Here is a 28,000-nt window from a genome sequence, read left to right as displayed (position 1 = left end):
CCCTTAGTTTGGAGTTTTTCACTGTCAAACTGGAACAGCAGGTCGTACTGGCCTCCGAGCGTACCCGAGCCGAAATAATGGGTCCCGAACTGCTGGAAGATCTGCCTGTACAGGGGGTAGTTGTACTCCAGAGGGAGACTGTTGAGGAACGTGAGGAATGGATGGGACAGGTACAGGTCAGAGGATTTGGTCTGGAAAGTTGAGGTGGCAATAACTTGGTGGACGCGGAAATACTTGGACTCCTGCAACGTGGGTCAAACAAACAAACAAACAAACAAATATATATTGAAAGTGTATATGGGCGGCACGGTGGCTTGGTGGGTAGCACTGTCGCCTCACAGCAAGAAGGTCCTGGGTTCGATCCCCAGGCAGGGCGGTCCGGGTCCTTTCTATGCAGAGTTTGCATGTTCTCCCCGTGTCTGTGTGGGTTTTCTCTGGGAGCTCCGGTTTCCTCCCACAGTCCAAAAACATGCAGTCAGGTTAATTGGAGACACTGAAATTGCCCTATAAGTCAATGTGTGTATGTGTGTGTGTGCCCTGCGATGGACTGGCGCCCCGTCCAGGGTGTTACTGTGTGCCTTGCACCCATTGAAAAGCTGGGATAGTCTCACACCGGCGGTTAAGACAGTGAGTGAGTGAGTGCAACCCAGGAAACACAATGCAGTTTACTCTCTCTATACAAGATGTAACATAAAGCCTCCACAAGGGGGCGTTCTCATACAATTGATTTATTTATTGTTATTTTTCTCTGCGACCCATTTTTTCCTGCTTGCGACCCACCTAAGGGCTTGAAAAACCCTGCTCTAATTAAAAAGGGTTCCTTATTGATTATTTGGAGGCTGTTATGGCTACAAAGAAGGGTTGGGAGGCCGCTCCATATTACCGCCCATGGTTTTGTGATGAGATGTCCGGTCAGGTCAGGTGGACAGCACAGGTACTTTCAGCCATGTCATTTACATTTACATTTTTGGCATTTAGCAGATGCCTTTATCCAAAGTGACTTACAGTACTGGGATAGTATACAGTCTGAGCAATTGAGGGTTAAGGGCCTTGCTCAGGGGCCCAACAGCAGCAACCTGGCAGTGGTAAGGCTTGAACCAGCGACCTTCTGATTACTAGTCCAGTACCTTAACCACTAGGCTAGCGCTAATGTATATGTAGTATAGAGACCAAAAACTCTGGCCATGATGCAGCCTGGACAAAGCGATGATCTGGGTGTGGCATGGCATCACTCACCCATGCACTCAGACCTTATAAAAGTGGGCATTTCCCTTATGGTCATGTTTTTGGTGGGCAGGAGGAAAGATACATGATGTACAATAGAGCAGCCACATCACCAGTAGGACCAACGTGACGCCCCAAATCCATTCATTCGTTCATTAATTGTTTTATTACAGCTTTATCATATTCAGGGTCGCGGTGGGTACAATTCACTGGCCGCACAGGATACCAGTCCATCACAGAGCACACACACACACACACAGTATCTCCAGATAACCTGACTTTATGTCTTCTCTGGAAAACGGAGCACCCGAAGGAAATCTACACAGACACTGGGAGAACATGCAAACTCAACACAGAATAAACCCGGAGGAAGGACCTTCTTGTTGTGAGGTGACAGTGATACCCATCGAACCACAGCGCTGCCCTTCCAGATTCATTAAATATTTATATTAATATTAGTCGGGGGTCACATACTTTCCCCTCACCTTTTCTTGAAGGGCGTTTATTTCCTCTTTCCAGCCAAAAGCCAAACTGGTAGATTTCAGATCGAGCTGTTCGGTCTTCACCGGCGGGTTCTCTTTAATATCCTCAAATTGCTCCACCTGCCACATAGACACGAAACGAATGTCAAAAAACTCGTATAATAAACACACATTAACGAATTGTGTTTATATTTATGTTTATTATTTGCTTCCGTGTCTGCAAGCTCCTCTCATCGCTCTTCTTAACACTAATCTGATTGGATCTTTGACCACACCGACCTAACGTTGGTGGAGTCCGACCAAATAAGTTGGTTCCTGGTGTGGACTTTCCGATGCAGTCCATTTTAAGGTCGAGGTTAAACGTAATTATTCCAAAAACCACCTCCTTGTTTCTACACTCCTTGTCCATTTTATCAGCTCCACTTACCATATAGAAGCACTTTGTAGTTCTACAATTACTGACTGTAGTCCATCTGTTTCTCTGCATGCTTTGTTATCCCCCTTTCAAGCTGTTCTTCAATGGTCAGGACCCCAACAGGACCACCACAGAGCAGGTATTATTTAGGTGGTGGATGATTCTCAGCACTGCAGTGACACTGACATGGTGGTGGTGGTGTGTTAGTGTGTGTTGTGTTGGTATGAGTGAATCAGTCACTGTGTCCACTCACTGTCCACTCTATTAGACACTCATACCTAGTTGGTCCACCTTGTAGATGTAAAGTCAGAGACGATCGCTCATCTATTGCTGTTGTTTGAGTCATCTTCTAGACCTTCATCGGTGGTCACAGGACGCTGCCCACGGGGTGCTGTTGGCTGGATGTTTTTGGTTAGTGGATTCTCAGTCCAGCAGTGACAGTGAGGTGTTTAAAAACTAGTAACTAGAAAGTAGTAGGTTGCTGGTTCAAACCCTACCACTGCCAGGTTGCCACTGTTGGGCCCTTGAGCTTAGACTGTATACTGTAATTCGCTTTGGATAAAAGCATCTGCTGAATGCCAGAGGTGGGGCTTGAACTGGCAACCTTCTGATTACTAGTCCAGTATCTTAACCACTGAGCTATGAATTCAACATGCTTTAATTATCTAGAAAACCTTTCCACAAGATTTTGGAGTGTGTCTGTGGAAAATTGTGCCCATTCAGACAGAGGAGGCCTGGCTCACAATCAACATTCCGATTCGTTCCAAATGCAGGACTTCTGTTCAGGCTATTCGAGTTCCTTCACTCCAAACTTGTCGAACCATATCCATATGGATCTGACGTTGTTCACACATGCTCAGTAATGCTAAAATTAAACAATAAGAAGGCATGTCCACATACTATTGGTCACGTAGTGTAAAAGGAGCAAAGCTTCTCACCTTGATCTCATAGTACTCGATGTTGGCCGGGAGTCGGTACCTCCTCCTGTTCTCTCTGCTGCGTGTTATATTACATTTCTCCCCCATGATGGAGTTTTCCAGAACCGCGCCCCTCATCTGCCTGGCCATGGCGTCAAATCTGAAATTCGACACACGTTCGTTCAGGAATTTAATATCACAGAAGGTACATGTAGTGTACTCAACCTAGTTCTTATGAACCTGACTTGTAACTCACTCCGTCACGCGGTCATGATCACCATGTGAACATTTCACCACGTGTGGGAGCACTTGGCACTTAATCCTGGTCCTGAGTATGGCTACTCCAAAATCACTGGGTGCAATTAAGTGACACACCTGGCATCCTCATATCTAGAAAGGATTTCTGCAAGGTTTTGAAATGTGTCTATAGGAATTTGTGCCCATACAGTAAAAAAAAAAAAAGCATTTTTTTATTTCTCCAGACTAAACTCATCACAGGAGCACAGACAAGCTGGAACAGGAAAGCCTTCCCCAAACTGTTGCTCTCATTAGAAGGGTGGTCCACTAACGCTACATGGCCAAAAGTATTTGGACATACCATTTCAAAGACCTCTATGTGATCTTTTCAGCTATAACAACAGCTACTCTTGAGAAGACAGGAGTCTTCACAGGACTTCGGAGTATTTTGTGGGAATTTGTGCCTATTCAGTCTAAAGCACATTTATATTGCTGGGTGCTGATGCTGATCGAAAAAGCCTCAGTTGATGTTCCAGTTCATTCCAGAGCTGTCGAGTGTGGCTGAGGTCTTCACAGGGAAAAGACCTTCCCTAAACTATAATCTCCTTTATATAATTGATTCATTACACTTGTTAGTGATTGTTGTGGCTGAAACACATGAATGTAATAATCAGAAGGGGTGTCCCGATACTTTTGGTAGGTGTGCTGTTGTACTTACCCGTTTCCGATCAGATCGACCCCGGGAAGGACGTGGACGCGTGCATTTGCACAGACTTGATTGATTTTGGCACAGTTCCTCTCGTCAGAATTATCCAGGCAGTCGTTCTGTCCATTACACTCGAGAACTGCGTTTATACACCTGCCTGTAAACACAAAAACATACATACTGTACAGATACTGAGCTGTGAAAAAGTATTCACCCCCTGCGGATTTCTATGAAGGGGAAAATAATGCAACCTACGTAAACAAAATAAATAAATTAGGGCTGTCACACGATTAAAATCTCAAAGAAACAAATTAATTGCAAATAATTGGCTGCAAAAATAACTAAACAAAATTTGAACAGTTATGCACATTTGTATTGCAAGAAAATATTTACTAGTAAAAATTTTTTATAAAAGTATGATAAAAATTATTACATCTAAATTATTTTTAGAAAGCCAGATAATGCCTGTATAGAGTTGTTAACAGCTACACATCTTTCAGCCAGTTATTTAAAATAAGTCTGTTCACATTATCTGGTAACAGTGAGGATCTGTTCCTGTTCGTAACCCTGCCACTGAAAACAGGCGCTCAGGGTACTACAATCAACCGTTTATGTATAACATCATGTTGACCCACATCGTTAACTACGTTAAAGAGTCAACAGTCCGTTGAGATCCATTTAACACCAGTGTTTGTAATGTTCCCACAATGTGAACAGTTCATGAGCTTTCCATCCAAATTCCTCTGAAATACAGTTAGACCTGAGTCTCTGCTCATTTAGCTCAGATGCCCGACAAGACAAAGGTGTGCTTTGACCAAAGATGATATTAAAGCATCAATTAATAGTTGTAATTTTGTCTAGTGATGATTTCTTACGTTTTTTTTTTTAAACAAAAATGATTATTTATTAACACGCTACATTTCGCAATATGTAGCAGCAGCAGCTCAAGTCATTTGTAACTCACAACCCCAAACTGGAAAAAGAGCCGTATTATCACTATACAGTATAAACATAGTGTTACTGTGTTAAAGTAGCACAAATTACCACAGTGACGTATATTTAAAGTGGCAAGCTGGAGCCTAGTGGTTAAGGCACTGTACTAGTAATTCAAAGGTTGCTGGTTCAAGCCCCACCACTGCTAGGTTGCTGCTGTTGGGCCCTTAACCATCATTTACTGTAACTGTAATGTAAGTTGCTTTGGATAAATGCCGAAAATGTAAATGCACAAACAAAGCCAATAAAAATCGTTTGATCAGAATTTAACGCGTTAATCACATTAATTAACGCAACTAACGACAACCCTAAAATAAATAAAATAAATTAAAAAAAAATTTGCACCACAAAGCAGTTTCATATAAGATATAATTTTACAGACTTGCGGGTGGGGGGATTTAAAATAGAATAACGACACTACTCACAAATGATGAAAATTTAGTGGGAACCCTGAGCTTTTTTCACAGCAATGAGACACTCCCACCTAGTGGTGATGGGAGACAATAACACCCAAAGTGTGTTGGAAATGGAAGCAGTGTTTTCATTGCTTTTGTAGAAATATCTAATTATTTATTCTTTCGGTGCGGCCCGGTAATAAATGGCGCACAGACCGTTACCAGTCCAGGACCTGGTGGTTGGGAACCACTGTTGTAAATTACTTTTGTATTATTTCATTTATTGAAGGATTAAGGTTTTCACACAAAACTCCTCTCTTCTCTTGTATCTCCTTGTAGGGTGTTGCACTAAATTTTGTTGTACGCAAGTATAATGACAGTAAAGGTTCTATTCTTCCCCTGAACGCAGTATCACATGCAGCGAGCCACGCACCACCCTCCGTGACAGGCCACCCCCGGTGCAGGTGCCTCTACTGGTCAGCAGAGGCCGCACTTGCCCCCGTGACTAGGAACCCTGTTCAGCGATTGTCACGTCCCCCTACTGACACACAGCCAATCGTGTGTCAGTGCTGGCTAATTACGAAGCTGGGGGGCGACATGGTGGCTCGGTGGGTAGCACTGTCGCCTAGCAAGAAGGTCCTGGGTTCAGTTCCCAGGTGGAGTTCAGTCCCAGTCCTTTCTGTGTGGAGTTTGTATGTTCTTTCCTTGTGGGTTTCCTCCTGAAGCTCCGGTTTCCTCCCACAGGAAATAATAAAAATTTAAATGCAAGTGAGAGACACGTACCGTTGTCACATTTGAACTTGTCCTTGCAGGCGACCTTTTCGATTTTGCACTCTTTTGATGAGTAACAGGGTCTGTCCTCCATCAGAGACTCACTACAGTCCACTCCCCCGAACTGAGCTGGTCTCAGTACAGACCGGATCCTGAACTGTTCCATAAATGACGATAAGAGTTAAAGACGATAAGACTGGACGGAAAAGTAAGAGGCAGCACGGCTGGTTTACCGGACTCACCTGTTTTTCGGCACAGGGGGAGCACTCGGACCAGGGTCCGAACTCAGTCAGCAGGCAGTTTATAGGGCACGCCTCCACATTACACGTCCTGCTCTCGGAGGTCTGGCAGAGGATGCCACAATTGTTCTTCAACCAGTGGTCATCGTATTGAACGTTCCTGCAAACCAAATTAAACATACAGGCGGTGGAAAATCAGATCAATGTACACATATAATTGTACACTATAAGGCCAAAAGTATGTGGACAGATTTCCAAATTAGGCCCTTTTCAAGGTCCAGGGTTCAACAAAACAGAACACATTCAGGATGAACAAATTGAGGACCACTTGAGATCTCTGTGCAGATGCCGTTGAGCCAGCAGAGGTCGTAATTGCACCAGTTATAATCCTTCAGAGGAGCCAATCGTTGTCCGTGTAGCAGAGCTGAGATTCGAACTTGAAGCTTGAGACGCGCCACCCGAGCTTCCCATGTTAAGATTTTTTACATGCATTTATGAAGTTAAAAAGGTAAAAATGCTAAGTCACAAAGCACATCATATGGTTTAATTAGTGGCTATGATCTCCCAGTCTCAGCCTGACCACGCCCGCTTTGCAAAGTGACACCAACCGCAACTTACTAGTGTGAACAGGTCTTGTAAACAAGGACTATTTGTGCTGTTTTTACTAAATTGCTCCATCAAATGACAAGAATTAATGGTAGACAGAGGTGCAGAGCTCAGGGGTTCTAGGTGATAGAAACTTGTGCTGATCGGGGATGCTGGGTTGCTGTCGTTCTGCCTCTCTTGTCCGATCACTCAGGTTCACTCAGGCGGTGGGGGAGGTGGGCGCTGACGTCCTGTGAAAGCCCTGACTGTGTTACCTGCTATAATAATTAGGGGTGTCGGAGCATCATGCTACTATCTGAAAAACTGATATTTTACTCTTAACGATTTCACATTTTAACTATCTCTTCTGTTGTCAACAATGCTGCTCCTGCTAAATGTGACGGGTTCCTGTTGTATTTTCACCGTAAATGTCCAGAACTCACTAAAGACTTTAACAGACTTGACTGAATAATAAAAAACTCCAGTTGTTTACATTATTATTTTTTGCCCCGGCTTATAACTTTCAATTTAGCCATCCGAGGAGGACAGAATTCCCTGCTGAGTCTGGTTCATTTTACATTTACATTTTCAGCATTTAGCAGACGCCTCTATCCAAAGCGACTTACATTAGAGTTACAGTATACAGTTTGAGCAATTGAGGGTTAAGGGCCTTGCTCAAGGGTCCAACAGCAACAACCTGGCAGTGGTGTGGCATGAACAAGCAACCCTCTGATCACTGGCCCAGTACCTAAACCACTAGGCTACAGCTGGTTCCTCTCAGGAGGTTTTTTGCTCAACAGGAGGTTTTTGGTCTGTCGGTCCTGGATTCTGTAAAGTTCCTTTGAGACGATGTCTATTGTATACAAATAAATATGACTTGACTAGTACACAAAAATGACATTAAGAACATTGCTGACCACACCTGGTACGTTGTTGGTTTCCCTGGCCACAGGTCCTGGTGCAAAATGACCATGGGCTCCATGGGTAATGATCACAGAAACATCCTGAAGTATCCGTGATCAATGCCAGGATGAAGACGAAGGTGAGGAGAAACCTGACAAAATCCATAGTCAGGTCTCACAGGGGTAAAATTCTGGAGAAGATACATAAAAGCATGATTTGTGAGGGATTCGGTTCCTCGTCCACCTCCAGAACTTCTAAAGAACCGGACATGCTCAACTTTAAGCAAATAAAATACACTAGATGGCCAAAATAACATGATCACACGTCATAGGTATCAGTACTGCAAACATGTATATAAAATCAACTAAATAAAAAGAATGAGTTCAAATTTGTAACAGCAGGGAAGGTCCTTAGGGAAAGAGAAGCTAAGAGTCCTGACCTCAACCTCACTGACCAGCTTTGGAATGAACCGGAACATCAACCAAAGCTTTCTTGACCGAATGGGCACAAATTCCAACAGACATGCTTCAACCTCTTGTGAGAAACCTTTTCAGAAGAGCGGCTCTTTTTAATAGATGATAAGGTTACTCTATTTCAATAGCATTTGTTTTGTAAAACGGAGTGTCCGAATACTTTTGACCATGGTCTGTTTTCCAAGGATCACCTGTAAACACAAGGTGGAAGTTTACCCTGAACATGGTGCCAGTCCTACTAAATGCATTTACTAACTGACTTAGACTATTCAGGTAAATTTAGTCCAGCCAATCCTCCTTTTAGCCATATAGAAGCACTTTGTAGTTCTACAATTACTGACTGTAGTCCATCTGTTTCTCTGCATGCTTTGTTAGCTCCTTTCATGCTGTTCTTCAATGGTCAGGACCCCCACAGGACCACCACAGAGCAGGTATTATTTAGGTGGTGGATCATTCTCAGCACTGCAGTGACACTGACATGGTGGTGGTGTGTTAGTGTGTGTTGTGCTGGTATGAGTGGATCAGACACAGCAGCGCTGCTGGAGTTTTGAAACACCTCACTGTCACTGCTGGACTTCGAATAGTCCACCAGCCAAAAATATCCAGCCAACAGCGCCCCGTGGGCAGCGTCCTGTGACCACAGATGAAGGTCTAGAAGATGACCGACTCAAACAGCAGCAATAGATGAGCAAACTCCATTATGCTCATGAACAATTGAACACTACTGAACTGTTAATGCTCGGGACACTTGCACATCAAAAATTAATTTATGTAATGGCATACACAAGATTTTCACATTTACTTCCATTTCTTATTTATATATTTTTCTACTTTCTATAGTTTTTATATTGCACAAAACTGCACCTTTTTGAAACCACAATGTAAATTGCACATGCTAAATGTTTACAATGTTTTTCTATGTTTACGGGTGTGAATGTGTGTGTTAAGGAGAGAGTCAGCTGTGTGAATAAGATTGTCTTTATTGTATTTTTCGTGCACTGCAAGCATCTGTGTAACCAAAAACAAATTCCTTGTATGTGTGAGCATACTTGGCCAATAAAGCCTGATTCTGATTCTATATGGTAAGTGGAGCTGTTAAAATGGACAGTGTGTGTAGAAATAAGGAGGTGGAAAATGTTATATATAAATACAAATTTGGAGTGACTCACGGTACAGATCCCAGCACGACTTGTCTTTATCTTCAGCGTCTATAGCTGGAACGTTCTGGATTCGTCCTGAACAGTCCCAGCACAGTGGAAATGTTCCAAGCATGCCTCGTTTCTGCTTTTCAACCCTCTCCCCCCTTCAACTTCCAGTAAATCCAGCAGCTGGAATCCGTCGTCATGCTTCTCTTCCAGCTCTGACATCTGGCCCTCGCTGACAATAGTTTGGGGGAGAAGTGGAAGGAAAGCGCACACACACACACACACACACAATAAAATTTCGCAACACTCCAGCAGATTACAAATTTTGAAAATGAAACACAGACTGTTTCCAAGCAGTGCAAACATGTTTATAACATAATTATAACACGCTGAATAACAATAATAATGATATCCAAGACTGATTTAGTCTATTCCTCTTTGTTTATGCTTTTTACTCCCTTTTTCTCCTAATTTAGTGTAGACAATCCACTCCTGGAGACCCCAATGGCGTCCAAGCAGGGTGTATATTTGCCTGACATTCACTTCACACCAGTGGCGGCTGCTGGTCTTTCAAAGAGGGGAAGCTCATTGTCGGCTTACATCATAAAATTTGTCAATTTATTTATACATAAATTCTGCCCTCCGTTCCTTTTCAAGAAAATGGCCTGTGATCCTATCGTACCAAGTAGGTGTCTTTTCCAGGGACTTGACCAGTGTCCTGAGACAAATACTATGAGAGTGTTTTATTTACACAATGAACAATGGAAATGGTCAAGTAATTTCACCAAGCAAATACCAAGAAATGTGTTGAAGTTTGTCTTTCGACTTCACTCGCAAAATCTGCGATGGGACTGAAGCTCCCAGTGATTAAGTGATGGTGTAGATCTCAAAATAGCTGTCAATCAAAACGGGATTCAGCCCTTCGACTGATCCTCCAATCGTCCAGACCCGCCCACAGCTCCATTCACCCCCAGAGATGCTCAGCGTCCAGGGGCGGGACAAAATCGTGGCATTTATCCAATGACCGGTGAGTTTTGAAGCAATGATAAAAACCCATTCCATGCAGCCCCATAGAAGTGAAGAGACGCTCAGCTTCTGCGGGCAAATGCATTGATGCTATGGGAGTTAACAAAATCGAGTCAGTCGATTTGTGATAAGTAGCTGATTCTGAACGAACTCGTCTTCGAGATAAACGTGTTCTAACGCATTTGTAGTCAATGAAATGTTAACACAACTGTACATATTTGACCATTAAATTTTTGACATTTTAGGGGAAGCTGAGCTTCCCTTGCAGTCTTAGAGAAATCGTCACTGCTCCACACTCCCTACCTCCTTACCAATCCGTTTTTATTCACCCATACTTCTGTGACTTTGCGCCTGAGGTCGGCTTTACAAAAGGAGAGCCACGCCCAGATCTCTGTACAGGCACCCTGGGCAACCAGGGTCCTTGTACAGTGCTTATCTGGTCTTTCCCACCCAGCAGACTGGGTCAACTGGTCAACTGCAGGCCCAGTCGACCGGTAACGAAGCCGAGATTCGAACCCAGGAGCTCAAAATCTCAGTGCTGGTGTGCCTAAATGAAAACAGCACCCAAATGTGTGCCAGTGCGGGTTGAGCCTCGCCCCCCCAGGTGCCAGGTGAAGCCTGTTCCTGTACAGCAGTACTAAAGTACTCTAGTCCACTACTGCTGAGATCTGGGGATCCAGGGTTCGAATCTCAGCTGTGATATCGGCCGGTCAAATGTCTGCATGGACGTGACCGGCTAGTGTTCGGGAGGTGGCACAAGATGTGAGTGATTCGGTTCCTCGTCCACCTCCAAAATCTCTAAAAAACTAGACAAACCCAACATTCAGGATGCCGCCTTGTGGAACAAATTCTACTTTCAGGTGCTCCTGTATTTGTGTGCTCGCCACACCAGATCTGTTCCTCATACCCTGAGAGCGCACTCACAATGGCTTGGCTGTTTTGGCCTTTCGGGTCCACACAGACGCCTAACAGACTGCCAAGCATAGCTGAGATTCAAACCCTGAATTCTCAGATCTCAGTAGTAGTGGGCTAGTGTAGTTTATCCCTGTGCTACACCAGCATCCCACCACCAAGGTACGAGGGATCTTCAAAAAGTTTCCTCACTTTTATATTGTGGTTATAAGCGGTGAGGGTGTAGTAGGAGTAATTGGTCATGTCTGAGAGACTGAGAGACGCTTATAGCGCCATCTGATTTCCACCATTTTGGACGCTCAGGGAAGCTTTAAGGGGAAAAGCTTTTGGTGGAACTACATTGCACCAAACGCTAGTCCACTACTGCCGAGATCTGGGGATCCAGGGTTCAAATCTTAGCTGAGCTATTGGCCAGTCAGGTGTCTGCATGGACGTGACCGGCTAAGGTCCGGGAAGTGGCCGAAATAACTTTTGCTCGTCAGTGCGCTCTAAGTGCAGGTCCCAAGCCCGGCTAGAAATAGGAGAGTTGCGTCAGGAAGGGCGTCCGGCATTAAAACTGTACCAAGTCTGACATGAGGACCAGATCTGATGTGGCGAGGCCTAAATACAGGAGCAGCCAAAAGAATAATTTAAAAGTAATCATAATAATAATCATAATAATAATAGTAATCATATTTATAATAATAATAATAATAATAATAATAAACTGTAGTCCAGTGAAAATCATGACGTACGTTTTTATTAAAACACTGTGAACTGGATCGACTATGACTCTGAACCACACACTGTTCCTGCTGTTCGACACATCAGGTACAAACCTCGACACGGCACGTAGGGTCAAATGAAACAGAGAGCGGCGATTCACTAATCCGGACTAAACGGCCTGACTGTGAGCTTGTCGGACGTTGCATTTCAAAAACATATTATATAAAAAAAATTACCGGCTAATGTCCGGGAGGTGGCGGAAATAGCTCAGCCATCGGGAGGCTCACTTGTCAGTGCGCTCTAAGTGCAGGTCCCAAGCCCGGATAGAAATAGGAGGGTTGTGTCAGGAAGGGCGTCCGGGGTAAAAACTGTACCAAGTCTGATATGAGGACCAGATCTGATGTGGCGAGGCCTAAATACAGGAGCAGCCAAAAGAATAGTTAAAAAGTAATAATAATAATAATAATAATAGTATTATTAACCCTTTGATGCACAAGCTAAGCAAACCCCTTCTAATGCACAACATGGGTCAAAAATGACCCATATTCATCCATTCAAGAATATTTTCATATGCACATTTGTCAGTTATTCATGTATTTGCTGTCTTAGCTAATAAAAGCTATCTATACTAGAATATGTAAACAGCTAGCAAGCAAATAGTATTGGACATATTCAAGATTCAAGAGCCTAATCTTTGGTTGTCTTTCAAAAGATCAGTAAATATGTTTTTGACTACAAACACTTACAAATGTCAGTAGTTCCTGTCAAATTCCATAGTAAATACATAAGGGTCATTTTTGACCCATGTTGTGCATTAGAAGGGTAGTGATACAAAAATAATTTTTATTAAAAAAGCAAAAAATATAAAACTGAAATAAGGAGTTCTGATGATCAAAAACAAGTTAATTGAAAAATTCATGGAAGCTTGAATGACAAAATAAATTTATTGCAAAGAGGTTGTGCATTAAAGGGTTAATAATAATAGTAATTAATAATAATAATAATAGTAATAATAATAATAATAATAGTAATAATAATAAGGATAATTAATAATTAATAATAATAATAATAATAATAGTAATAAACCCGGATATTCAGCTTATGCCTGCAAATAAACTCAATAAATGTTACTCAGAGTAAAGTAAAAATAGGACTATAGTATAAGTACTATAATAAGAAATAGTAGTAGTAATAAAATAAACCAGCGGTATTAGAAAAAAAACCTTTATTATTGTTATAAAATGGCATTTACATGTACATATGTGTGTTTGACTCTATGCATACCTAATATACAGGACAATAGAAGCTATACCCATGCTGCAGACTCTCCAGAAAACACACACACTAATAACACAGACCTGAAACGTAATAAAATAATAAATAATAAGCGAAACATCCAGAGAACGGGACAGAATTTATCGGACGTTATTTATCGGACGTTGTTTATCGTCTGTACCGTGAGCTTTTATACACACCACGCTGGATTCTGTACATCAGTCTGTTCTGGCTTCATGTAGAGAACGAAGAATAATGGCTTTAGTGCAGAGCTGTTTCAGCCCTAACGTGAACCGCACACTTTTCTTTGAGTTGCTTTATTTATTTATTTATGGAAGACTAAATAAGAAGCGCACAGTGACCCAACTGAAGTCCAGTGAAAATCATGACGGACGGTTTTATTAAAACACTGTGAACTGGATCGACTACGACTCTAAACCACACACGCCGTTCCTGCTGTTCGATATCATCAGGTACAAACCTCGAGACGACACGTGGGGTCAAATAAAACAGAGAGCAGACGTGTAATCGTGTAAGCTGATCGTATAGTGACCCTCTGTATGAGCAGCTGCTCTTCTGAGAAGGCTTTTATGTTTGTCTGTGGGAATTTGTGCCCATTCAATCTAAAAAAGATTGCTGATTTGTATGGCTGGGCCTCAGTCGATGTTCCGATTCATTCAAAAGCTGTTCATTAGGGCTTAGGTCAAAACACTGGAGGTTCTACTGCACCATCATTTCCTTTATATATTTGCCCCTAAACACACAAATACTTTTGTCCATATCATGTAATTTGGGACGAGGCAAATTGAGACTAGAAAGCTTGAGATGCAATTAAAGGAATCATCAGGGCCGCTCAGGTGGCGCAGCGGTAAAACACGTTTGTCGGTTCGAATCTCAGCTCAACATGAACAACGACTGGCTGTGGTTCATACAGGGTGGGAGCCGGACTGGACCTCATAACTGCTGCAATTACGACCTCTGCTGGCTGATTGAGTCAATAAATAATGTGTTGATCAGGGTGTGGCTCTCTGTACACAAAGCTGATCCGCATATGAACTCGCCTCGTGCAGGTGAGAAGATGCAGTCGGCTACTGCACACGTGTCGTCGAAGGGGACGTGTGTCAGTCTCGCTCTCTTCAATCAGGACTGGAGATCAGCATCAGTGTCAGTAGAGAGAGGACGCATAATGCAAGCGGATAATTTGATATGACTAAATTGGGAGTCCTACAATCAAGGATGGGTCCAGACTTCTCATCCTTCTCATCAGGAATCATTTCTAGTCTCCCATCATAGGAACAATGTTCCCGTATGTGCAGGACTAACAATTACAACTGAATGTCCATGAAGAAAAACGCTGTGCTTCTGTGATGGACACCCCCTAAAGCCGAGGGAGTCGAACTTAAAAATGTGCATCAAATAAAACAAAAAAACACAAACAAACAAACAAAGTTTGAGCTGAACAGAATTTACAAATCAGCGCTTTCTGAGTTTATTAGCCACATCTTGTCCCGACACCTCAGGATCGAGGCCACTCCAACAATCCAACATGAAAATGATCCAGACGCACCAGTCAGATTTCACCCAGCAAACCAGTTAAAGTCAAACATTTACGTACACCTGAAAGAGACACGAACGCTATGGCAGTTTTAAGATTTCAATTTATTTTTTTGGGGGGTGGGGACTGAATGACTGGAACGCGATCACGTCTTCGTCCGAAATGCTGATGCTGAGCATCAGGTGAGCACTGAGGTTCCTCACGAGCTTTTTGATGGGTGCAGTTAAACTAGCTCTGGTTATATGGACACAGAGAAGTTACCAGCCAAAGCCCATCATAATCACTAATAACCAATTTGGAGATCATGGCACAAAGTGAAATGACATTATAGAACCGTCTACACCTTATAAGCTGTATATACACTACAGAGCACCTGTCCACCCCTGCAGCAGACTCACATAGACCGACCCTCTATCAGGGGTGCCCAATATAATCTACCAGTCGATCGCACAGTGCATACTGGTCGATCGCGCCTCATTCTAACAAGTCAACGTGATCGACATGAAACGTAATTTGCGGTTTGCCTCCACCTAGTGGACATTTTGAGAAATGCAATTCATTACAGGTTAGAACAAACTGGCGCCATAACATTAAAACCACCTCCTTGTTTCTACACTCATTGTCCATTTTATCAGCTCCACTTACCATATAGAAGCACTTTGTAGTTCTACAATTACCGACTGTAGTCCATCTGTTTCTCTGCATGCTTTGTTATACCCTTTCAAGCTGTTCTTCAATGGTCAGGACCCCCACAGAGCAGGTATTATTTAGGTGGTGGATCATCCTCAGCACTGCAGTGACACTGACATGGTGGTGGTGTGTTAGTGTGTGTTGTGCTGGTATGAGTGGATCAGACCCAGCAGCGCTGCTGGAGTTTTGAAACACCTCACTGTCACTGCTGGACTGAGAATAGTCCACCAACCAAAAATATCCAGCCAACAGCGCCCCGTGGGCAGCGTCCTGTGACCACTGATGAAGGTCTAGAAGATGACCGACTCAAACAGCAGCAATAGATGAGCGATCGTCTCTGACTTTACATCTACAAGGTGGACCGACTAGGTAGGAGTGTCTAATAGAGTGGACGGTGAGTGGACTCATACCAGCACAACACACACTAACACACCACCACCATGTCAGTGTCACTGCAGTGCTGAGAATGATCCACCACCTAAATAATACCTGCTCTGTGGGGGTCCTGACCATTGAAGAACAGGGTGAAAGCAAGTTAAAAAGGTATGTAGAGAAATAGATGGACTACAGTCAGTAATTGTAGAACTACAAAGTGCTCCTATATGGTAAGTGGAGCTGTGTATGTGTGAGTGAGTGGATAAATGAGTGTGTGATGCTTTGCGATGGTTTGACGCGCCCTGTCCAGGGTGTATTTTTGTCTTGAGCCCAGTGTTCGTGACACTGGACCCACTGGACCCACGCTTGCCCTGTAATGCTGAATATCGATATAGGAACTAAAGCGCATTTAAAAAAGCTTCAAAGCATTTTTGAAACATGATGAGGCCGACCTTTTTAAAAAGTAGATCGCAATGACCTGTCGACTGAAATAGTGGATCTCAAGCCCCGAAAGTATGGGCACCCCTGGTCTTTGATCTTTTCAGCTGTAACATTAGCTGCTCTTCTGAGAAGCCTTCTCACGAGACTTTGAAGCATGTCTGTGAGAATTTGTGCCCATTCGGTCTAAAGATGACAGCAACTGTATGGATTTCTGGTTCGTTCCAAAGCTGTTCAGCGACGCTGAGGTCAAGGCTGAAGCTAAATGGAGATTTTCTTCATGACTAAAGGGCCTTTCCTAAACTCTTGCTGCTAAGTTGGAAGCAAATACTTTCCGTTATACCGTTATACACATGAATTCAATAATTAAAAGGGGTGTCCCAATACTTTTGTCCATATAGTGTATCAGAACTGAGGATGGATCATACTGTAGCGTAAATGCTGACTTTTTTTTTTACAATGGAAGCTGATTGGTGCGTCCGGGATGAACTTTTTTAGCAGCTCCGGTGCATCGAGAGTGAGACACAAACACTGACGACATCAGCTAATAATATCAGGTCCTGGTTTAGGAAATCATGTTGACTTGTTGATGGTTTGGACACTGTTGCATATGTTCTCTCCTGCTGAGAACTTTCTAGAGAGACGAGCGAGAGACGAGCGAGAGACGAATGAGAGAGAGAGAGAACTGTTTACACATGAGCGTCTCTTCAAGTCTTTTTCTTTTCTACACGTTTTTAGAAATTCACCACGACGGACGACAGCAAACAGACGAATGAGTGACCCGGCCGGATTTCGGGCGCGCGCCTCCTCGTCGCCGGGGGGGGCGCCAGAGTTCTGGTCACGCTCGGTACAGTAGCGATGAATAGACTGGGTAAAGATGTTGCTGACAAGAGTTAGGTTACAGCTCCACGTTTACGGTGAATGAGACGGACGGACGGACGGACGAACAGACGCCTACGGTTCAGCCGGAGACCAGACAGCAGAGCCCGGAGAAGCGCCGCTTCCTCTGCCTCACCAGGGGGTACGGGGTCAGGTTCAGCAAGCTGCTGTCGTCTGTAAACCAGCAACAAAACATTAAGAGTCATGTGACCATAAATGTGCACTGCAGAGATGTTCACAAGTCACAAAATACGAGTCCGAGTCGAGTCACGAGTCAATATAATAAACACAAAACATATATTGGAAATGTACGTAGTGTAGAAATAAACAAATAATCTGTAAGTTCCTATAAAAAACAACAACAGATTAGCGAGTGTATTTAGCCGTTTTACTGTTTTACGTCATTGTGTAAATGAATGTAATTTCTGTAACAAGAAGGTTCCAGTTAAAAGCTTCAACTGATACGTTTTGTTTTCATTGCAGAACAAAAGCGCTCGATAAATCACGGCACAGCGGCCAAAATCCAAAACACAGCAAAAAAAAAAATCATAACCACTGCTTACCTTAGCTTCTTTTCTTCCAGATGCTAGTACATTTATAAGCGTGTGTCCCATTAGGAATAGAATCCGTTATTTTGTAAATGTGCTTATAATTAAAAACCTCCAAACTTTTCCCGGTTGTGAAGTAAAACAGGAAGTGGTTAGAAAGCCGATCGAGCGTTTCATTACCACGTCATCTGTGTGACGCAAACTGAATAAATGCAAATAACAGCATTTCTTACTAACAATTACAATCAGATTGGTTCAGAAAGCGGTTCTTTCAATCATTAGCACCGATTCTGTAGGAGCGTTCCATTCACATTATCTGTTCCTGTGAAGTGCACTACGTAGGGTATTCCACCATTTTAAGTGAGATTCCAATCCAAAGGTAACGAAAATGTTCAAATGAAGTGAACTTCATTTACATTTTCGGCATTTGGCAGATGCCCTTATCCAGAGCAACTTACAGTAGTGGACTTCAAACTGTGTAGGGAGTAGGGAGCGACACTTCATCACTACGCCGGAAGCTGGCTGGAACATTTACCCATTGCATGTGTTGCGGGTTAAAACGGCCAAAACGGGTTAATTGTCACACGTAACTAATGTTAACACGTGCTGACGCTAGGGACTCCTGTTGTTTATGAGTCATGAGTCGAGTCCGAGTCACTTGAAACGAGTCCGAGTCGAGTCTGAAGTTCCTGTGTGTGAGACTTACGTGCCACTTCTAATCTCTGGTGCACTGGGATTATAAACTGTTGCTGTAATTTAACTGGTGATCTGGGTTGAAACGACAGACTTTACCTGGACGGAAATGCTTCACTTTTACTGCCCCCTTGTGGCACCAGGGCAGAAATAGATTTTAAAGTAAAATAATCCTCCTTTGCTGAGTTTTTTTACTATTTTATTTCTGAATTTACTCCCAATTTATCGTTGCCAGTTAATCTTCCACTGCTGGCGACCCCGGTCCTGCCTGTCCGAGGAGGGTATATTCGCCTCCGACACATGAGCGGTTCTTATTCGCCTGTACTATGCACCACGTTCCTCCACTTCTGTACAGACACCTCTGGCTATTAACCGGCGGCCTTACCCTGTTTTCGTCCGACCGATTTAGTCTGCTGCGCTGTCTGCACTGCCGATCGTTCCCGAAAGCAGAGCTGAGAATAGTTTAGTGGTCCATTGAGGGCTAACAGCCTCGCTTAAGGGCAAACAGGGCAACCTGGTAGATGTGGAGCTAGATCCAGCAACCTTCAGATTACTAGTCTGGTACCTAAACCATCACATTTACGGCATTGTGTTCAGCGCTGCCTAGTTTGCGTTTGTGTTAAGATGGTTATGGTTATTTGTATAGTTCAGGACATACCTTGATTCTTCAGTGGTAAAGGCATGGTCTCCCTGAGTTTGCTTAGCAGATTTCTCATCTCTCGCATGTCACTGCATTCACGTCACAACACCAGAGAGAAACAAACAATCAGCTTTTACACTGGAGTTAAAACTCACATAAAAAAAAATCATTAAATTAATTACATGTACAATATTTGTGCCAAATTTCACCCACAAATGTAAATCAATCAACAAATAACTAGAGGAAAAACACACTAGCCCACTAGCACTGAGATCTCGAGCGGCTATCAGTCGGCCGGGCGCCTACAGTTAAACACTCACTCACTCACTTTCTTAAATGCTTATCCAATCAGGGTAGCGTGCGGGTGCTGGAGCCTATCCCAGCTTTTCAATGGGCGCAAGGCACACAGTCCAATTAACCTGACTGCATGTTTTTGAACTGTGGGAGGAAACCGGAGCTCCCGGAGGAAACCCACACAGACACGGGGAGAACATGCAAACTCCACACAGAAAGAACCTGGACTGCCCCACCTGGGGATCGAACCCAGGACCTTCTTGCTGTGAAGCGACAGTGCTACCCACCGAGCCACCGTGCCGCCCTACAGTAAAACAGAAGCGGTAAAAAAAAGAAGCGATCGCAGGCTGGGCACGTGCTTTTCAGAAATGGTATTGAAGGTAAATGATGTATTTTTAATTAAAGTGTCAGCATTACAGAGCCATTTCTGTTCATCATCTGTTTCATCTTAGAGCTGAATTTTTCATATGATCATTTCTTTTTGTTCACACTACACGATTTTGGCCCTGACTTTTACTCGCCGACTGGTCGGCACTCGATTCGCCGGCTCGGGAGCAAATCGGCTTTCTCTCGATCCAAGCAGCTCGCCGAGCACTCGGCAACTGAAAGAATAGATCCAGCTTGTCGAATATCTGGATCGGAGTTGCCCGACTGTCAGTGAGTGCGGTGTCGAACAGCCAATGAGAACGCAAGATACGGTGTGAGGGGAAGCGCAGGGGAGGAGTGTAAAAGGTGGTACAGGGGCGTAATATAGTTTATATCAGAATACATCAGCACGCACACAAGTTTTACAGCATTTCTGACCTTATCGTTCTCTACAAAACAAAATATCCACACTGCATTGCAAAAAAAATTTATTAACCTCCAACTCACTGTAGAACAGCGACCACTGCTGGCCAAATCCACTCAGATTCATTTATTTTTCCTCTTTGATTTTACGCTGCACATCAGCGCACAAACTTTGATCGCTCGCTACTTGTTGACGTGCATTTTTGGACGTGGTATCATTAAACCCCTCGTCACTTCTCGCGTTTGTTTTCGTGACAAAACGTAGTTTGGGAGACCAGAGAAGCTCACCTGCGATTCCAGTCAGTGATGGTGTAGTGTGAAACCACCTATCGTGATCAGTCATGTAGTGTGAAAGCCACACCGACTGAAAGACTCCTGATTACAAGAGATCCAGTCGTGTAGTGTGAACTGTACAGCGACCTGACCACTTGGGAAGTCGTGTAATGTGACCTTGGCACTATTCACGACTCTCCTTGGGCAGGAGTGGAGGTCTGCAGCCATAGAGGAGAAATACGATTGGGGAATTGAATATGACCAGACTGGGAAGATTGTTTTTTGGTGTAAAGCATCAGCAGGCCAAACCGACTACATGTTATAACAAAGATTTAATTAGAATATTTTTGGATGTTATACTCCTCACCCATGTGAATAACCTGAGGGATCTCTAACGATCAAACGTCTGATTTTCTTAAATCCTCGAAATCGTGAAGCTTGATAGTTAATCAATTTAGTCCAAATATAATGAGAGTCAGAACTAAAATGCTAACAGTGCAAGTTTGCCTCCAGGTTCTCCCAGTGTCCAGGTGGGTTCCCTGCCGCGCATCAGGCTCCTGACCCACTGTGACACTGACAGCTGACGAAGCAACAACGACTCGGCACCAGTGATCAGAATCCACAGCGAAATGCTTCGTACCTCTCGATGTTCTGGATGTCTGTGCACACGAGCCAGGATTCCTGGGGAAAGTCAACAGGGGACGATGACCTGTCCTCGAGTATCGGGACGTCCGAGCTCTCGTCCACCCTGCAGTCCGCGCTCGACTCGGGACACAGCTCGTGTCCTGTACGGTTTTAGACGTAAAGAAAGTGTTCATCAGGACTGCAGCGATTATATAAAGGAAATGACATTACAGCAACAGTTTAGGGAAGGCCCTTTGATTATGTGAATGTGTCACAACACACAACACAACAAACCCGTATGTGTATCACACGGCACAGCAGCAGAACAGTCGAAGTGAGTCCAGATAAATAGGAGGGGTGCATGATCCGCTGTGGCGCCCCCCCTAATTAATTCATTCACACAATAAGTCATCACACTGATTCACTCACTCACTCACTGATTTACTTTCTCACTCACTCACTGGTTCACTTATTTACTGATTCATTCATTCAGTCACCGATTCACTCACATGCTCAGTCACTGATTCACTCATTCACTGAATCACTCGCTCACTCACTGATTCACTCCCTCATTTACTCATTCTTTGATTCATTCACTCAGTCATTGATTCACTCACTCACTCACCGATACACTAACTCACTCACTTACTGATTCACTTATTCATTCTGGCTGATTCACTCACTTGCTCATTCACCGAATCACTCGCTCACTCACTGATTCATTCACTCACCGATTCACTCACTCACTGATTCACTCACTCACTGATTTACTGATTACCTCACTCACTGATTCATTTACTCATTTTGGCTGATTCACTCACTTGCTCATTCACTGATTCACCCACTCACTGATTCATTCACTCCCAGATTCACTCACATGCTCTTTCACTCACTCACTGATCCAATTCACTGATTCACTCACTCACTGATTCATTCACTCACTATTCCCTTACTCACCGATTCACACGCTCACTCACTGATTAACTGATTCATTCACTTGCTCGTTCACTCACTGATTCACTCACTCATTCACTTATTTACTCGCTCACTCACTGATTCATCCACTTGCTCGCTCACTCACTGATTCACTCACTCAGACCTAGAAGCAATTTCAGCAGCCAACCCGCACTGACACAGAAAATCCTGCAGAACTCCTTACAGACAAGAACCAGAACTGAGTACAAAACCCAGGTCCCCAGAACCCCTGTCAGTGTGCGACACCCCCATCGACTAACTCTGCTGTTCAGTCAGGTACTTTGTCCATCCAAAAAACGACTCTACAGATTCCTGAGCATGTGCTTTGTACAGGTTTTGTCTCCCTCTGCTGGACTCCTGAGGTATCTCACCTTTCCTGTGGAGCTGCAGCACACCCAGCAGACAGAGGGACTTGAGCATCTCGGTGATGTACATCTCCAGGCAGCACTGCAGCTGGATGAAGAGCCTGCAGATCTCAGGGTGGATCTCACCATCCTCTGGTCTATAGGAAGGGACGAGGTGGGAGTCAGGGGGGTAGAGCAGAGCTTTGCATAAGTATTCACCCCCTCCCCGTCAGCTTATCATCAGTCACTAATGTTCAAACTTTACTATTTTATTTACACAATGTATTATATGGCTAAAACTATGTGGACACCTGACCATGAGCTGGTTAAAGGTTAAAAAGAGCATTTGTGAGGCCTGGCTCGTAATCAGTGTTCCAATTCATCCCGAAGATGTGCAATGGGGTTGAGGTAAGGCTCTGTGCATGTCACTGGAGTTACTTTACACCAAACTGGTCAACCCATGTTTTTATGGACCATGCTTTGTGTACAGGACACGCTGAAACAAGTCAGCAAAGTTAAAAGCATGTTATTTATCTTATATAATTGATTTGATATAATTGATAGAACTGGCTAAAACAGCTAAACTTAATGATTAAAAGGGGTGTCCACATACTTTTGGCTATTTTATATATAAGATTTTTACACAAGGCACTGTATGTGATTTCCATGTCATGCGTCGCGCTTCCACACCGCTGTAACGGTTCTTACCCGGAGATGAGGGTGAGGTGTTGGTAGGCGCTCTGAGCCACCGAGCATCCTTTGGTGCGGGTACCGTGCATGCGCCCCCTCAGAGCCGGGCAGTCGGTCGTGATCTCGCCGATGGAGATGACCTGCTCACGATGGAGCGCCACCAGCGTGTTGAACTCCTGCACTGCCTGCGAATCCCATTCATACATTTAACAGTAATGAAATAAAATATATGGACGGTTTTTAGCATGTGAAAACATTTTTTAATTCCCTGCTGACGAAAAGCTGGTTAGCTGGTTGCTAATCTAAACTGGTTTCTGGTTCATGCTAGACTAGGGCTTGATATCTCAATTATCTGCAGCAATAAACCATTAACACCTGAAAACCCCACTGAAATCAGCTCGTGTTGTGTTTTGAATACATTTAAACCAGAATTTATTGCTTTTTTCTCGTCTAGCCCAGGGGTGTCAAACTCATTTTCACCAAGGGCCACATCTGCATCATGGTGGCCCTCAAAGGGTCGATCGTAACGTATCCTGCTGTGATTAGTCGCCTTTTAAATCTTGGACAATTTGTTGTTTTTCTTGGAGGATAAATGCCAAATTTATCCTGTATATTTATAACGTATATCTACATTTATATTGTCCTCCTTTACCACAGACACGCCTCATAACACAAGAGACGCACCGCTTTCTCTTCCTGAAGCACAAACTTGTTTTCACTTTCACATCTTTCATTAAATTTCCTCCTTCTGCTTCAATTTTCTCTTCTTGTACATGTTGGGATTATTATATATGTAAATATTTCTTAACATCATCTAGTGGAGGGATGCGGTCACTTTGCAGGTCACAAAATCAGCATGCATTGTGGGAGATGCAGTTTATGTAGGATTTTACAGTGTATTTGAAGACGATCGTTCTGCCCTCGCTTAGAGTTTTTCCCCTTTCTCAGTTAGACAGACAGACAGACAGATAGACAGACAGACAGCTCTTTCCAGGATACAGTTAGGTCGGTTTTATTTGCTTCCCAGCTGTGTGATACACTGTGAGCATCAGAATGGAGTAAAACTACAAAATACAAACAATAAAAACAATAAAGAACTTAATACAGAACAGGCACATAGCTGTAGTCAAGTGTTACATCTAGTGTTACAATATGAAATGTAACCAAACGTAAAATAGCGCTAACGAGCATTGTGTGTAAAAATACTAATTGCTATAGTAACGGTAACAACCGTATTTAATTATGAAATGATGGTAAATAAAAACGTACTCGCTAAACATTTACAAACAAGTGAGAATATAAATGTCTACGACTTACACACGATGCTTCTGTACTGGATTGCAAGAGAATTAAATTCTATTTATTATTGTTTACGCTACTGATTTTACCCTGCGTTTTTTGCCGCTAAAACGTAAAAGTGACACGGCTTCTTAGCGAAGGTCAAAGTTAGTTGCCACTACAATGTCAATGGTTGCTGCTTAATTGCGCAGGTGTCCCGTTAAATTATAAGTTTGTCTCTGTAACTACTCGAACCATCACATCAATCGTACGTCTTTTAAGCTCTCGCAGGCCTCGAGTTTGACACACGTGGTCTAGCCGTACACTGTACGACTATCTGTGAGACTCCGTTACTGGCAGGTGAAAACATGCGGTCAACGCCTGCACGCGTGTCGGAGAGGTCTCGTTGCATGTGGTAGTCTCGGCTCTCCTCGGGCCGGTGTGGGGGTGGTGTAAGCAGCGAGAGAATTGGCGACGATTATCCTGGGTGGTGCTATCAACCAGGCCAGGCGTTCAGTCAGGCACACTGGCCTTACTTGCGGCCTCTGCTGTCTGGTTAAGGCATCTGCATTAGTGAGGGGTATTAGCGGTGGGGTATTATGGCTCTCTGTGAGAATCCAGCACTGGCTGGTGAAAAGATGTGGCTGGTAACTGTCTCAGCACTCCACAGCCTTTTTTTGTTGAAAACAAACCAGCATGTGTTGTGTTTTAAACATTTTAGGGTGTATTTTGCTGGTCACTACCTGCTCTGTGTTTGGTTTTGTATTTGATTATGACCAGCGTGTGTTTTAAACCTAAAACCAGAAGGACCAGTTTAAACCAGGATTAAACCAGGATAAAAAGTCAGACTTACAATTACGACCACATACAATACTAGCAGTTGAGAGCTAGGTGCCTTGCTTAAGGGCCCAACACTGGCAACCTGGCAGAGCTGGGATTTGAACCAGCAACCTTCTGATTACTAGTCCAGTACCTTAACCACTAGGCTACAGCTGCCCTGGAACCTGATCCACTGCGTCTATGACCAGGATAAAAAAGTCAGACCTACAATTACGACCACATACAATCCTAGCAGTTGAAAGCTAGGTGCCTTGCGTAAGGGCCCAACACTGGCAGCTTGGTAGGTGTGGGGCGTGAACCAAGGACCTTCTGATTACTAGTCCAGTAAACTTAATGCTGCTACTACTGCCCATTTTTACTTAGAAAATCAACAAAACACAAAATTTGTGCAGCTGATGCATTCATGCTCCCGGAGGAAACCCATGCAGACGCGGGGAGAACATGCCAACTCCACACAGAAAGGACCCGGACCGCTCCACCCGGGGATCAAACCCAGGCAGGACCTTCTTGCTGTGAGGCGACAGTACAGTCCTGAAGTGTCACTTGAAGTAGACTGAACTCATTTAAGGGCAGTACTAGTGTAATAGTAATCAGAAGATTGCTGGTTCAAGTCCCACCAGTGCCAAGAGAATGACGCCCTCTGTTTAGCCCTGGATGCACTGCTACCCTGGTCATGTCAGATTTGACGTGATACAGTGCAGTACCACGCTGATGGATGCTGATGCTGGATGGAATGGAAATGATGTACCACAAGCCCACACAGACTCGAGGAGAACATGCCAACTCTACACAGAAAGGACCCGGACCACCCCACCTCGGGATCGAACCCAGGACATTACAGTACAGTCCTGAAGTGTCACTTGAAGTAGACTGAACTCATTCAAGGGCAGTACTAGTGTAATAGTAATCAGAAGATTGCTGGTTCGAGTCCCACACCAGTGCCAAGAGAATGACGCCTTCTGTTTAGCACACTGATGGATGCTGATGCTGGATGGAATGGAAATGATGTACCACGAGTCCTTGTTATGCTCCTGATGGCAGGTGTGTGTGTGTGTGTGTGTGTGTGTGTGATATTTTCAGGTGTGTGTGTGTTGTGCGTGCGCAAATGGATGTAAAATGGGACCGAGTCACGCAACTGGTACCGGGAGAGCTGATTTCTGGTGGCTGGTACCTTGTAAACACATCAGTGATGGAAAAGATGAATGCACGGTGGGTTCAGGATGCTGCGCTGCGCTGCACATTAAAGGCCCGAACCCACCGCACCGCATCATCACACATCCGCAATCACCGCGATCAGGCGCAAAACAGCGCGCTATACTGCGCAGGATTGGGAATCGAACAGCCGCTGATAAGCACGACACAGTATCGACAATACCGCAGTAGAAAAGCCGTCTGTACCCACCGATCTGCAGTGCTCGAGCGCCCGCTGTCCCCGCCGCGCGCTCTCGGTGCTCTCGCGCCGCTCCGGCTCGCTCCTGGCCGCCTTGCCCAGCTGAAACATGCGGCCTGCGGATCCGGGGCGGATCTTTCGCCCGTTCGGTGCGGAACACATGCATACGCGTGCACCGAACCGGAGCCCCGCTACCGAAAAAAGCGAAAGCGTGCAGCCTAGATCGCGCGCTCGTGCTGCTGCTGCTCGGGTCGGTTCGGCAGCGCTCGGCTTTTCTGCATCTCCTCTTCGGCGTAACCGAGCAGTGCGCGCGCGCACACACACACACGCAGACCGACTCGTGCACGCTCCAACCCCCCTCAAGAGACCTACGGGGTCTTTTTTTTGTTATCACTATATTGTTGTTAATTATTTATTTATTAGGACTTTAACGGCATGGTTTACACACTTTGGACTGTCGTGGGACACCGGAGCACCCGGAGGAAACCCACACAGACACGGGGAGAACATGCCAACTCTACACAGAAAGGACCAGGACCGCTGAACCTGGGAATCAAACCCTGGACCTTCTTGCTGTGAGGCGACATTATCCGTATTTATATCGATTGTAGACTACTGGACTGGACTATTAATCAGAAGGTTGCTGGTTCAAGCCACACTGCTCACACCTCCTTGTTTCTACACACACAGTCCATTTAATCAGCTCCACTTACCATATAGAAGCACTTTGTAGTTCTACAATTACTGACTGTAGTCCATCTGTTTCTCTGCATGCTCCGTTAGCCCTTTACACCCTGTTCTTTAATGGTCAGGACCCCCACAGAGCAGGTATTATTTAGGTGGTGGATCATTCTCAGCACTGCAGTGACACTGACATGGTGGTGGTGTGTTAGTGTGTGTTGTGCTGGTATGAGTGGATCGGACACAGCAGCGCTGCTGGAGTTTTCCACTCACTGTCCACTCTATTAGACACTCCTACCTAGTCGGTCCACCTTGTGGATGTAAAGTCAGAGACGATCGCTCATCTATTGCTGCTGTTTGAGTCGCTCATCTTCTAGACCTTCATCAGTGGTCACAGGACGCTGCCCACCGATAACAGCACATCATTCTTCTCTGCATCTTTAATTTAACCCTTCACATTCCAACACACATTGAATAGGCAGGTATGAAAGATTTATAGCTTAGATTTGTATTTGTTCACATGCCGATTGTCAAATTGTGAGGGAATAAAATTAAAACCGAACACATATAATTTAATTTTTAACATTTTTAGACAACGGTG

The 28,000-nt window shown here is 44.2% G+C and overlaps 1 protein-coding gene across 3 annotated transcripts in view; it reads right to left on the bottom strand.

The window, feature by feature from the left end:
* Positions 1-26,880, bottom strand: part of LOC134330310 (regulator of G-protein signaling 7-binding protein B) — a 38,530-nt gene extending 11,650 nt beyond the window's left edge. Inside the window, exons 1-8 of one of the 3 annotated variants that reach the window (XM_063011378.1) lie at positions 9,510-9,587; positions 7,887-8,057; positions 6,383-6,539; positions 6,153-6,297; positions 3,994-4,138; positions 3,060-3,198; positions 1,710-1,826; positions 2-242 (exon numbers count right to left, since the gene is read on the bottom strand). In XM_063011378.1, coding sequence (XP_062867448.1) covers positions 2-242; positions 1,710-1,826; positions 3,060-3,198; positions 3,994-4,138; positions 6,153-6,297; positions 6,383-6,539; positions 7,887-8,032 — 1,090 coding nt within the window. In that variant the 5' untranslated portion in view covers positions 8,033-8,057; positions 9,510-9,587. Of the gene's footprint in view, position 1; positions 243-1,709; positions 1,827-3,059; positions 3,199-3,993; positions 4,139-6,152; positions 6,298-6,382; positions 6,540-7,886; positions 8,058-9,509; positions 9,588-16,545; positions 17,515-19,239; positions 19,311-21,217; positions 21,363-22,547; positions 22,679-23,228; positions 23,396-26,730 lie in introns of those variants that run through there. The other 2 variants (XR_010014994.1, XM_063011379.1) reach the window with 2 other exon arrangements.
* Positions 26,881-28,000: the final 1,120 nt, after the last annotated feature.

Source organism: Trichomycterus rosablanca, chromosome 16 (assembly GCF_030014385.1).
Source record: "Trichomycterus rosablanca isolate fTriRos1 chromosome 16, fTriRos1.hap1, whole genome shotgun sequence".
Taxonomy (NCBI): domain Eukaryota; kingdom Metazoa; phylum Chordata; class Actinopteri; order Siluriformes; family Trichomycteridae; genus Trichomycterus; species Trichomycterus rosablanca.
The sequence above is the reverse complement of the archived record's forward strand: the minus strand, read 5'-3'. Positions and strand labels throughout refer to the sequence as shown.